The 12634-nt window shown below is 37.2% G+C and overlaps 3 protein-coding genes across 3 annotated transcripts in view; 1 reads left to right on the forward strand and 2 right to left on the reverse strand.

Annotated features, from left to right (window-relative positions):
• Positions 1-1345: 1345 nt before the first annotated feature.
• LOC107596956 (kelch repeat and BTB domain-containing protein 4-like) lies at positions 1346-5140 on the reverse strand. Its single transcript, XM_016287827.1, has 4 exons — positions 4079-5140; positions 3833-3974; positions 3620-3726; positions 1346-2607 (listed from the first exon to the last, which is right to left on the reverse strand). Exons 1-4 carry the CDS (start codon positions 4538-4540, stop codon positions 1747-1749), a joined length of 1572 nt encoding a protein of 523 aa, XP_016143313.1. The 5' UTR covers positions 4541-5140; the 3' UTR covers positions 1346-1746.
• Positions 5141-5399: 259 nt separating this feature from the next.
• Positions 5400-7744, forward strand: LOC107596959 (protein FAM180A). Its single transcript, XM_016287832.1, has 3 exons — positions 5400-5542; positions 5955-6034; positions 7245-7744. The coding sequence occupies exons 1-3, from the start codon at positions 5467-5469 to the stop codon at positions 7569-7571; spliced, it is 483 nt and encodes a 160-aa protein (XP_016143318.1). The 5' UTR covers positions 5400-5466; the 3' UTR covers positions 7572-7744.
• Positions 7745-7905: 161 nt separating this feature from the next.
• LOC107596991 (DNA damage-binding protein 2) overlaps positions 7906-12634 on the reverse strand; it is an 8655-nt gene continuing 3926 nt past the window's right edge. The window contains exons 8-9 of the mRNA XM_016287876.1: positions 8418-8463; positions 7906-8329 (exon numbers count right to left, since the gene is read on the reverse strand). Coding sequence (XP_016143362.1) covers positions 8070-8329; positions 8418-8463 — 306 coding nt within the window. The 3' untranslated portion in view covers positions 7906-8069. The remainder of the gene's footprint in view (positions 8330-8417; positions 8464-12634) is intronic.

Genomic DNA, 12634 nt, shown 5'->3' on the forward strand with positions numbered 1-12634 from the left:
AACGACAAGGAGAGGATGACATTATCATAACTGTTAGGCAAAGGGGAAAACATGAAATACCTCACTTATTTTTTAGCTTTTAATTCAAGAGAATTTTGAGCACAAGTACAGAGTAGAACAGACATTTATTTAAAATACTTAAAAAAGGCAAATCATTGTAACTAACAATAATCTGAACCAGCCACAAAAATGGACAGCTTTTTCATATACTCCATGGTTAGGTCAAATGTAAACAGTTGAAGCATTCAACTTTTAAACCAGCTTGAGGTGGTATAAAGTTCCTGTCCAGTCAAAAAAACACTGAGAAACAGAGATTGGAGGTGACAACTGACACCATGGAAATTACCATAAAGCAAGATAGACAAGTTGCAATATAAGCACATTTCTTGCAAACTTTCATTATGAATGTTACTTAAATGGCCCTTGACAATTGTACTAAAATATTTTTGTCAGCTGTCTTGAGGATATTTTGCACTGATAATTATTTCCTTATGTTCAGAGTATGTTGGCAGACATATGAAAGACACCATATATTGCACATTATCATTCATTAGAGGGCAGTTACAATATCCAATTCACAGCTGTATACATTGCATATGTTTTCAGCTAATTCAGTAAGTGTTGTCAACCCTCTACGGACACCTTGGCAATTGAATCGCCATTGGCTAGTAAATTTTTTTGTTTACTCGACAGACTGAAATACTATACTATACTAATATAAAAAGTTATGCCATTTTACAAACATATATAATGTTTGTAAAATGGTACAGCTTTTTAAATATCTGAAAGTACACTCTTAATATCAGTCAGTCAAGCAGTCATGCATTATAATATGATAATCAAGTATTATTTAATAATAGAAGTTTAGTAATTAGAACCAGCCAATGAGATTGTTGTTTGTGCATTAGTTCCGCCTACTACAGGAAAACCCGGCAGTTCTTAAAAGCTGAAGAATTCCAAAGGAACTCCGTTATTTTTACAGGAAAATACAACAAAGAATATCGTTTACATGTAGCGCATTAATTCTGCATGTTATGTATGACTCTCGCTCGCTCTCTGCGCGTGTGAGATAAAGCGACGGCGAGTCGTGCACCTTCACACTAGAAACACATTACGCCAAATACACAAACACAGGTGCGCTGCGCATCCATTCAGATGAACTGAAAAATATCAGATCGCTTGACGGAGAGTGAAACTCAAGCGCTCAGTCACAGAGTGTTCTGTGAGTGAAAATATATCTGTGCTAATCATATACTCAGCATCCAACTCACACACTGGCGAGTAAAATCTGAGAATTTATTAGCCATTGGCTAATATTAGACAGACATCATTTAGTCGACCAGAGTGAAGATTTAGTCGCATATGCGAGTGATTTACTCGCAATGTAGAGGGTTGGTTGTGTTCAGATTAGTCCTTGTGGATTTAGATTAAAGATGCATGTTGCGGAATGTTAACAGTTTAATTTTTTTTATATATATATATAAATCCCTTTTGAAATCCATGTTGGAAGGTTTCACCAAAACTTGACAAACTTCAATGGTCAAGTAAACTGCAAATGACAAACATCACACATTACATTTGGCCTTCATTAACACTTTACGGTGTCCTACTGTGTAACACTTCACATGACATTATAAAGCTTGTATCACAGTAACAACTTCTACACGACTGCTGTCTATTGAATCAATATCACAACTGATATCACCATAGTACATTTATCATGGTCCCATGCATTACTTGAAAATCTCAGGCCAAAACAAACTGCCAGTTTGTGAGGAGGATTTTGATTCCCTTGATTACCGAGACAACCGATGTGGCAGGATTCAATTTCAAAGTGTTTGCGTCACCTTTCTTGCATTTGTCCCTAAAAACGTAGATGCATCCATTGCAACTGGCCACTTTCCATAGAGATGGCATGCAGCTCCATACTTCAGGGAAGCGCAGCCGAGTGAAGCTGTCCAGCAGTGGGTTATAGCACACCAGAGAGTCTCCCTCCGCCACCACAAAGATAAGGTCCTTATGGGCGGTGGCATGCATGCATCCGGCAAAAGGCAGCATGTAGGGCTTGGTATGACACCTCTGTGTGGCCGTGTCAAAGCACTGGATAAGGCGAGATGGTTTGGTAAAGAAGTCCATGTCATTTTCCTCCCCACCCAAAAGGTAAATGGTGCCTCCCAAATTGACTCCAGCTGCACCTGATACGGCTGTGTCTAGTTGAGTGGTTTCTTTCCATATGTTGTCCTGTACTGTGTAGTAAATGACAGCATTGGAGAGAGTGTCCTGGAGGGTCTTGCCTCCCAGTGAGTATATGGCATCCTCTGTGGACACAGACACTAACGTGTGGTGCAGACGGTCCCGGGGCAGAGGGGCACAGCGCTCCCAGTCCATAGTGTGCATGTTGCATTTCCACATGCGTCGTGGTATGGAGCCCCCTACAACATATAGATCAGCCCCATGCTTGCAGGCAGCTGTGATCTGGTGACACAAGCTGTTCTGGCCACTTACACTGATGGCGTCATCCTCATCACAATGAAGAGACACAGCCAATGAGTGTGTGCGTGTGTCTTCCTTCCCAATTAAGTATATGTGCACTTTTTCACCAATCTCCTAAAACACAACAAAGTCAACAATGAGCATGTGAACAATATAATAGCAATAAGCAAAGGTTGTGCATTCTGCTGTCGATATTTTAAAGTGATCAGCTACATAAAATGATCTAGCTGGTTAACATAGATGAGATATTCTGGAAGTTTCAAGAATGATTTCTTATAATACCGTAAAGTAGGAAAACATGTATGCCATCATCTTCACGTAAAGTGTTTAGGAATTTATGGGGTTTCTTATATAATTATAATAACTATACTATATATATAGTATATATATACACACATATACATATATATACTAAATATATAGTTATTATAATTATACAAGAAACCCCATAAATTCCATAATTTGCAGCTATAATTGCAAATTGTCTTTGCAAAGAAAAATTAACAATTGATTAACAAATAATATAAATCAAAATATTATACATTATTTTAAATTAAATATTTATTAAAAATGCAAATATACATTTACAATTATATGTACTGTAAATATAAAATAAATAATTTCAAATTCAATTCAATTTATAATTTTTTGTGTTAGGACCAGTGAAAATTTTGGGCAGGTTAGTAGAAATCTTAAAGGGATAGTTCACCCAAAAGATGTCACATGGACTATTTTAACGATGTCTTTACTACCTTTCTAGGCCTTGAACATGGTAGTTGCATTGCTGTCTATGCAGGGTCAGAAAGCTTTCGGATTTCATCAAAAACTATTTCATCATTAATGTGTGTTCTGAAGATGAATGAAGGTCTTATGGGTTTGGAACGACATGAGGGTGAGTAACTAATGACAGAATTTTAATTTTTGGGTGAACGACCCCTTTAATTACAGGCCTGACTGGGCCAGTGAAGAAAAAAAAAAGTAAATAAATAAAACATTTGTAAATAAATAACTAAAACTGTTGAGCCTAGAATACGTTTTCATTTAAAGAATACAGAATATCAATGCAGCATTAAATGTAAATTATTGCTTAAAATACTGTTTAATATCCATTTAATCCATCACTAACCTTTAGGCTATCTAGAAGCATATCAGAATACTCCTCTCGTTCGACTTTGTTGTGATTTATCCAAGATTTAATAGCTGCAGTTGGATTTTGTGATCTTGGCACACCATCTGAAAAAGCAAATTACAAACATAAGTTAACACGATCTCTGACTCTTTCTGATTAAAATCTCTCATCTGAAGTGAAACCAATTTGCTGTTAATGCCATTTATTCACCTTTAATGATATCTATGAGAAGGCACAATGGCAAGTTCAGGAACTCCTCTGTCTGGTGCAGCTGAACCAGGTGAATCTTCGCACAGTGCTTGGCAGCCGTATACAACTCCTGGTCACTGTGTCTATCTGCCAACCACATCACCTGAAATCAAAAATGAACAACAGTTTTCTACCGATTCAGCTGACATTTATCAATACTTTTTTTGTGTGTATATTACAAAAAGTAGTTAAAACCAAAGGTTTCACCTGGAGGCAGTTCTTGACGTCCACAGTTCGTGACAGGAAGCGAGAGCACTCCTCAAACAGGGCAGTGAGCTGATACATATCAGCCATCTCATAAGTGTCCTGCAGGTCTTCAACCCTTAGTTTGATCGTCCCATGGTAGATGTAGTCCACCAGCGACTGGAAGACTGGTGCACTGACATCCTTCAGCTCAATATTACGATCATAAGTTTCTCTAAGGTTAGAGGTGAACATGGACCTGAAGAAGCAGCTTTGTGCAGAAAGCACCAGGCGGTGAAGCTGGAACTCTTTGCTGTCCACGGTGATGGTGACATCTGCAAACAAACCATCCTCCAGACACAAGTCCATGATGCTCTTCACAACACGGCTGGAATGGGAGCGATCTGTGAAGGTGTAGCCCTGGAAGTAGTTTTCATCCCCTGATGGACCTCCAACACCGTAACCCCCGTCTTCACTGGACTCCATGGCGCCTATAAAATCTAAAGCAGCTTCACCTGAATACTAGATGAATGACTTACTGGATCAGCTGTCCCTCAGATGAATTCATTCATGTAGTTTTAATTATTGACCGGGAGGCTGGGATTTGCCTTAGAATATAACACTCAGTAGGCTCTAAAATTGCTTTCAGATTGATTTAAAGCCATATGTAGAATTCTTTATGAATAACAAAACTGCTGCTTGCTATCTACACAAAAAGTATTCCAAATAGTTTAATAAGATGTTTATAGATGGTTTTGCATTTATACGGTTCCATCAGAACTGATCGACTTGGTATTCGAATCAGCGCAGTTCGCTCAGGCAAATTATGGCCATCTATGGTAAACTGGCCAGCTATGTAGCTAATGCTAACTTAAGCCATTTAGATTAAGGTCTACTTCAGTTTCACCATCCTAATGCGTCCACAATCGAGAAAACAGTGTGCCAGATGTAAAACTGTAGACAGCACACGCGCGTTATCGTTTATAAATGTTAGCATGTGTTAAATCTTTGCCATACCAGAAGACTGCTTGTGAGCTTCAGGAAGTAAACAGCACATTCTTCGAATTGACGTCACCGCGTGTTTACGCGACTCTCTGCTGCGCCCGTGTGTTGGAGGCCTGTCATTGCATTGCATTGCATATCGAAAAAAAATATACATTTTTAAACGTATTTTCAAGTAACTTAGCTTTTCATTCATCTCTATTACACAATATCATCTTACAATTATTTACAAAAAAAAAAAAATAGATATGTCACCATCTCTAGTAGTCGCATTTTTTCTCTCCCAGTTTGGCTCAAACTGTGTTTTTCCGCACTAAAGACTGTCTAACTCGGGAATCCCATTTTTGTGGGGCTAAAACGGATGACGACTGAAAGCTGCGTGAATCAAGTGCAGTTTTATTTTTGTTGCAATGTTGTTGACTCAGATCAAAGTGGTATGTGTTGTCCTGTGCCTCATTGGCTTCAGGGAGCCCTGGAATACCTCAGGTAAAGACTTTTCAACTTAAAGAGACGACATGTGCAGTATTAAGTTTAAATACTTAAATCTTTGTTGTTATACACCTTTATGTAGATTAATCATATGTGCAGGCTTGTTTTCCTTGTGTGATCATAATAGTAGTACTGGATTTTCTTAGCTATTCCAGTGCTGTTGGACTGTGGCACTGGCACCTCTGTGGCATGTTGGACATGATTTCTGCCAACCGTGACGTCAGAGTCGCATATTTTCCCCCTTTATTTTCTGCAAGCACTATTTGATGCTTAAAGCTTTGATTTTGTTTTACTCATACTCAGTGTATCATGGTATTGCTCACATAGCTCTGAATAGCTCAGACTTGTTTGTCTTACAGTTCAAGTTTAATGCTTTTCATGTAACTCATGAGTCTGTGCTATCATGCAGATGTTACAGCGGTTCTGCACGGAGGACTCGCACATCAAGGCTTTATCAGATCTGTAAATGATGCTAACCTGATGTTTGAGGTAAGAAGGTAGAGCTGTAACACATTCCACAAAGAAATAAAAGCCACACTTCATTTTACCATATGTGAGCCTGGACCACAAAACCAGTTAAAAAATATATATATATATATTTATTGAGATTTATACATCATCTGAAAGCTGAATAAATAAGCGTTTGTTAGGATAGGACCATATTTGGCCGGGATACAACTATTTGAAAATCTGGAATGTGAGGGTGAAAAAAAAAAAAATCTAAATATTGAGAAAATCTCCTTTAAAGTTGTCCAGATAAAGTTCTTAGCAATGCATATTACTAATAAAAAATTTAGTTTTGATATATTTACATTAGGAAATTTACAAAATATCTTCATGGAACATGATCTTTACTTAATATTCTAATGATTTTTGGCATAAAAGAAAAATAATAAATAATTTTGACCCATACAATGTATTTTTGGCTATTGCTACAAATATACCATGCTACTTATGACTGGTTGTGTGGTCCAGGGTCACATATATTGATGCACAGTAATTAAATTCATTATTGTAGTGAACACATTCATTTATTTCAAAGATCAGTTAAAAACTATAGTTAATACTATAGCAGTGTGTCACTGGAATGATACAGTTTCTCTTAAATACACTTTGAGGTGCTTTTTTATGACCATTTTTAACATAAAGCTTAATAGCCTTTAATGTACATAAAATGTTAAGCAGAAATTCATTCTACATTTCATTTAAAATATTTTAAACATTTCTAATTGCTCCATAAGTATTATGCATGCAGTTTTTATAACTATGTATTGAGAAACTACATGGAATATTTAATCGGTTCTCACACTCCTGGACTGTTTAAGCAAAATGCTAAATAAATACTATAATTATAATCTTATGATCTAACTAAACTACAAATATAGACAACTGCGAGTCCCAAAGGGCACATAGTGATGGAAAACATGAGATAGAAGGAATGTATTTTTAATAATAATCATGTAATTATATTTTCTGAATTTGCAAGCAAAACGTTTGTTCCCCAAGAAACTTTGCATTTGCTCACAAGAATGTTGTTTTCCAAGAAACTCAAGAAATGTTTACATTTCAGTGCTATAAGGCACATTTAAACACAATATTTTTGCAAGCAAACATAAGCTAATTTTTACCCCGTCACCACATCACCTAATGGGCTCCATACCTTACAGATCAGCTCACACATTTTTTTTTTAAATCCTAGTTCTTATGGAGAGGACTGGAGATTGATGCCGACAATAATGTTGTCATGCGGGATCAAGAAATTGCATCGATGCGACAAGGGCGAGCTTTCTTATCTCTTATAAATGACAGTATCCCAAAGACTGTCTCTGCAATGGAGAAGTTACTGGCTATGCTGGAAGAGCAAGACAACTCTTTCACTCAGACCCGTTTTGAGACCCTCCTCCTTGGGACTATCTATTCAGCCTACCAGGCACAAAACCAGAGGCTAGAGTCGGAGCAGCAGGCCTGGATTGATATTCTTGGTCGTTTTGCAAATGTTACTTTCGTTCAGCTACGCAAGTCTTAACTAACAATAAACATACCAGTGCTTCACAAGTTCACACGTACAGAAAATCAGATAAAGAGTGTGCATATTTGGCGTGCTGTCCAAGGGGAGGGCTCACCCATATCCTAGACTGGGATAGGAAAAGTCGAGTGAGGAGTTGGGGTGGTGAAGGGATGCTGGAAACTGTTGAGGGACAGTGGTGAGTCGGCTGTGTATATCTGAACGTGTTCCTCCCAAACTTTGTTAAATAAACATCATTTAAAGTAACATCCTGATTATTTGTACCTGGTTTATATGACTCAAAGAATATGAACCTCTTATTACACTAATAAAGACACATGACATGAAGTTTTTAATGTAAAAAAGTACAAAAGTTTATTTTGAACAGAATATACATATTTTAGGCCCTATAAAAGGTAACAAAACAAGTCTGTATTTTAATTTTTGTTGTTCCAGGATTTATATATTGACATGAGCCTGAGCCTGAGTATCTAGTTTTAAAGTTCAGTGTATTCTCTCTCACTTTTTCTTTGCTTTTGATGTCTTGCATTCTGTCTTGCTCTTGGTTTTGGACTTGGTCTCTGTTGATGATGACAGCTTTTTCTTGAGCTTGGCATCATCAGCAGCCGCTCTTCTGTCTCTATTTGTGCGCTGCTGAGTGCTACGCTGGGATCTGGAGGTTCCAGGTCTGCCTCCACTGTCCTCCACTGTCTCCATTGTTTGCTTCCCATTAACACTGTTCAGTGTGTCCTCTCGGTTCCAGATCAAAATGTTATAGCCTGTAATTAAAGTGTACACGTTTTCTAATTAATTATACCTACTATCGCTCATGACTACTATGATTATAAACAGTGAATTATATTTTACCCATTCCAGAAGCCAGCACATCTCCAGCTGGACTAAACTTGTTGAGCTGAAATAAAATAAACATGTAATATTATAGTGGTGCCTGCAATCCGATATCAAGTCCATCTACAATTATATATAGACTACCGTTCAAAACATTTTTAAAAGAAGTCTCTTATGGTCGCCAAATCTTTAATAATTTGATTAAAAATACATTTAAAAAAACAGTAATATTGTGAAATATTTTTACAATTTGACTAACTTTTTAATATATTTTAAAATGTCAAGTGTCACATGATCCTTCTGAAAACATAAGCTGATTTGGAGCTCAAGAAACATTTTATCAATACTTAAAGCTGTGCCTTAATATTTTTGTGGAAATCATGATCATTTTTCTTTATTATTTGATAAACAGAAAATTCAAAAGAACAGCATTTATTTTACATAGAAATCTTTTCTAATATTCTAAGGGTGCTTTCACACTAGCACTTTTGGTGCGCACCCACAAACCGTACCTGAGTCCGCTTAAAAGGGGTGGTCTGGGGTACGGTTCATTTAAACTCCGGTACGGTTCGCTGCTGATGTGAACGCAATCGTACCAAATCACGGAAGTGAACAGCTATTAATGACGTATTATTTGATAACAAATGTGTGTTTGTGTTTCACTCACTTTCCTGACGAGCATGACTGACTCGCTCTTGCAGAGAGCTGTATATCTTATTTCTGTTCGCCTTCAGAGTTCTTTAGAGCATTTGCAGTACATTCGTAAGACAGACGTAAGTGCCGTTATGTACTGAAGCTTTGGAAACAAAACCAATTGTTCAAAAACATAAATATATAAAAATGAAGAGAGCAACTATGCATTTTGCTGCCTTCTCCTGCGCTGTCGTTACTAAGCAATGGGGTAAACAGCTGCTGGCTTGATGACGCGAACCCCGGTTCGGACCAAATAAAATAATCTGAACAGTCCAGTGGGGGCAGAGGGGAGGGGGAAGCAATCGAACTCTGGTTCAGACCAGGCAAGCAAACCAAGTGTGAACGCACCCTAAATGTCTTCCCTCTCATTTTTGATCAATTTACTGCAGCCTCACTGAATCAAAATATTAATTTATTTAAAGAAAATCTTACTAACTCCAAACTTTTGACTGGTAGTGTATACATTTTTAGGAATTCTAAATTACATTTGAATTTTTTTTAATATTTAAAAGAAAAAAAACATTCTTACAGATATGATACCAGCAGCATTGGGGTCTCTCAGCTGATGCACAAGCCCACCACTGTTGGCATCATAAATGTCAATAGTTCTCTTGTCATTGATTAATACTTGATCATCTGGGTAACGGCCAGCCACGATGAGGTCATACATGGGATGCCAGGTTGCCTGATGGAAGAAATTTTGCAAAACTAAACTCTAGGACATCAATAGTCCTGCATCTCTGAGATGCCTGTAAACTTGATTACATCAACAAAAACAACATGGGGAAAAAAGCCAAGCAAGTGAAACTTGCAGTTTAGGCTAAAGGAACTCTTACCTTGATGGGTGTTAAGTGCTGGAACTGTCGATGAGGATGAACAATTATTTGATGAGGTTTAGACCAGTCATATGAACAATATACCCTGATCTGGTTCCTCTGGTCTGTAGTCAGGAGCTTGGTGCTGTCTGTTGGATTAAAGTACGCTGAAAGAAAAAGAACATTAATTTCAATTAATTTGCACTGTACAGTTGAGAGACATTTATTACTTCTTCCCCTCCTCAATTTAATAATCAAATATATAGTCTCTTACCAGAATTGACTGGTTTTTCATGAGGCAATTCAGTGATATAACTGCTTTTGTCTTTAATATTTCTGAGGTCCCACAGCTTGACTGTAGCATCAACAGAGGATGTAGCCATCAGCCAATCACAACGAGGGTTGAATTCTGCATGGGTCACTTTGGCTTTGTGCAGCTTCTCTTTGAAAATCTAAATGTTTTTGAAAATACGAATATCAGACAGCTTTATTCTTGATTTTGGCAATGAGAATTGATTTAGATATTCCCTCACATACCTCATGTCCATCAAGGCCAAACAGAAGTAGTCGTCCAGTATTGTCTCCAGTCACAAGCATCTGACGACTAACAGACACGTCCACACAGCAGTACCAGTAACTGGGAGAATGACATTTGTGGCATTAAAACTATATATACAAACATATCTTAACATAACATCCAATTTATACCTAATAATGGTAGTGAAAGGGCTTTAAAAAGTGAAAGACCGTGATCACATATTTTCAAAGAAGCAGAAACTTACTGAAAGACAAATGTGGCAAACAATCTCAGACAAATCAACAATCAATCTATACTACATGCTGAAAGGCAATTGTTCTTAAAGGAACAGCAATACGGAATACTGAACATAAACATGAAATATATAACCACCAAAAAAGTATCTCCGATTTCCCGACACTGGAGAGCAATTCACAAAAGAGTTCAAACAAGCACTGTCCTCAACCAAAGATCATGGTGGTCATGGCCACAATCTGGGGTTCGAGACAATATCTGACTTTGGAGGCCCTCAAAACTCTGCACGCTGACTGTGCCATCACCAGAAGCAACAAAGATTTCGGACACATCTGTGGGGCAGAACTTCATCCCCCCTATAAAATCACCAGCTCCAGGACTAAAGCTCCCTTGGCACAACAGACAAACACAAGCTTGTTAGATCTACACATAGCTGTCAAACCAAGTACTGTCATGAGAAGGGAGGACTCAATGGTCAGGGAGGACTGTGGGTTCAACATGATTACAAATTAATACAGCAACTAAACCGACCCAACAACATGAAGGAGATGAAGACAAACAATGTTCTTCAACACAGTCATAAACACCAGCATTCACAATTACATACCACAAATAGTGAAGGACAACATTACTGACAAAATGGATTTATCTCAGATAACCTAAAATCTAATAGCTTAGCAACAGAACATTAAGTTTCATTAAAAGCAACATAATCAATGACATGAGCATACTGTCACACATAGCATAACTAACTGCAAAAAACAATCAAATGATTTCATCCTCTGATCTTTCACAGGGTTTATCCAACTTCATACCAATCAAAATATATGCAAATACATTCAATGCCCACTTTATCTATGACATGGAACTGAATTTTATAACTTTGTTAACACTGAAACTGTTAAACTTCAAACACAGGCAAGTTCTTCCATATTTAAGAGCCAACGGAATCAAACACTGATAACTCATGTTGAACTCGCACATTTATTATACTGTAATTCAGCTGAATGAACAGAAGTGCCCAACAACAGGACAGAAGTATCAGGTCAACTTCAAGTTCTATTTAAAAGTATTTTAAATCTCGGTGTGGTCTATGTTTCTTTGAGAGCAAATGGGAGAACTATCATAACTGCTAATAAAGGAACTCGCTTACTCCCATGAATCTGTTTTGGCAAAGACTTGTACAACCGATCCACTGAAATCCCGAAGGGTGGTAGCACCCCAAATAGATGAGATGAACAGCTGATTGGTATTGAATTGGTTAAACTTCATGCCTGTTATTGCGTCTCCAGGTCCCATCTGGAAGAACAGAGGAGAAAATCTCAGCAGTTGCTAAAATTGCATCTTTGATCTATTGAAATCTGAGCAAATGCTAAAATGTACTTTTACACTCTCAGAAAAAGGTACAAAGATGTCACAGTGACAGTACATCTTTGTACCTTACTTACCCCTAAATAGTACATATTAGTACCCAAAGTGAACATATTTGTAACGTTTGAAAGGTCCCCAGTGACAGTTTTGTACTTTTTTTCTGTGAGTGTACAGTACTACATTTAATGGTATATAGACTATTTATTAGCTATTTATGCATTTATATTGAATTTTTTATTTCAAGTGAGTTAACCATTTATATCAGTAAACTACCCTGCAGAGGAACACAGTATAAATTTCACAATAATTTGATGGAATAATTTACGGAAACCCCAAAAGTATTTGGACACTTAAAATGTATGTCATTGCATAATTACATTTCAAACCATGATGCATCAGCGAACAAATTATTCTAAACATTTTCTCAGAAGTAACTTCACTTTCTTGAGTCATGTTTACAATTTCTAGAAAGTGAAAGGGTCCAGATTTCTAGTAACTACAAAGTGTCCAAATATTTTTTTATCTTCATTTTGAACATTATATTCTTCACTTCAATCGGGCTTTATCTCACCCCCTGTATGAAG

This window comes from Sinocyclocheilus grahami, unplaced genomic scaffold, assembly GCF_001515645.1.
Source record: "Sinocyclocheilus grahami isolate Dianchi unplaced genomic scaffold, SAMN03320097.WGS_v1.1 scaffold225.1, whole genome shotgun sequence".
Taxonomy (NCBI): domain Eukaryota; kingdom Metazoa; phylum Chordata; class Actinopteri; order Cypriniformes; family Cyprinidae; genus Sinocyclocheilus; species Sinocyclocheilus grahami.

Coding starts and splice junctions, on each gene's coding strand:
- LOC107596956 (XM_016287827.1), bottom strand. CDS start 4,540: ATGGAGTCCAGTGAAGACGGGGGTTACGGTGTTGGAGGTCCATCAGGG. Junction 3,975..4,078: donor ACGTCAAGAACTGCCTCCAG/GTGAAACCTTTG, acceptor TTTTGATTTCAG/GTGATGTGGTTGGCAGATAG. Junction 3,727..3,832: donor TCTCATAGATATCATTAAAG/GTGAATAAATGG, acceptor TTGCTTTTTCAG/ATGGTGTGCCAAGATCACAA.
- LOC107596959 (XM_016287832.1), top strand. CDS start 5,467: ATGTTGTTGACTCAGATCAAAGTGGTATGTGTTGTCCTGTGCCTCATT. Junction 5,543..5,954: donor GGAGCCCTGGAATACCTCAG/GTAAAGACTTTT, acceptor GCTATCATGCAG/ATGTTACAGCGGTTCTGCAC. Junction 6,035..7,244: donor ATGCTAACCTGATGTTTGAG/GTAAGAAGGTAG, acceptor TTTAAATCCTAG/TTCTTATGGAGAGGACTGGA.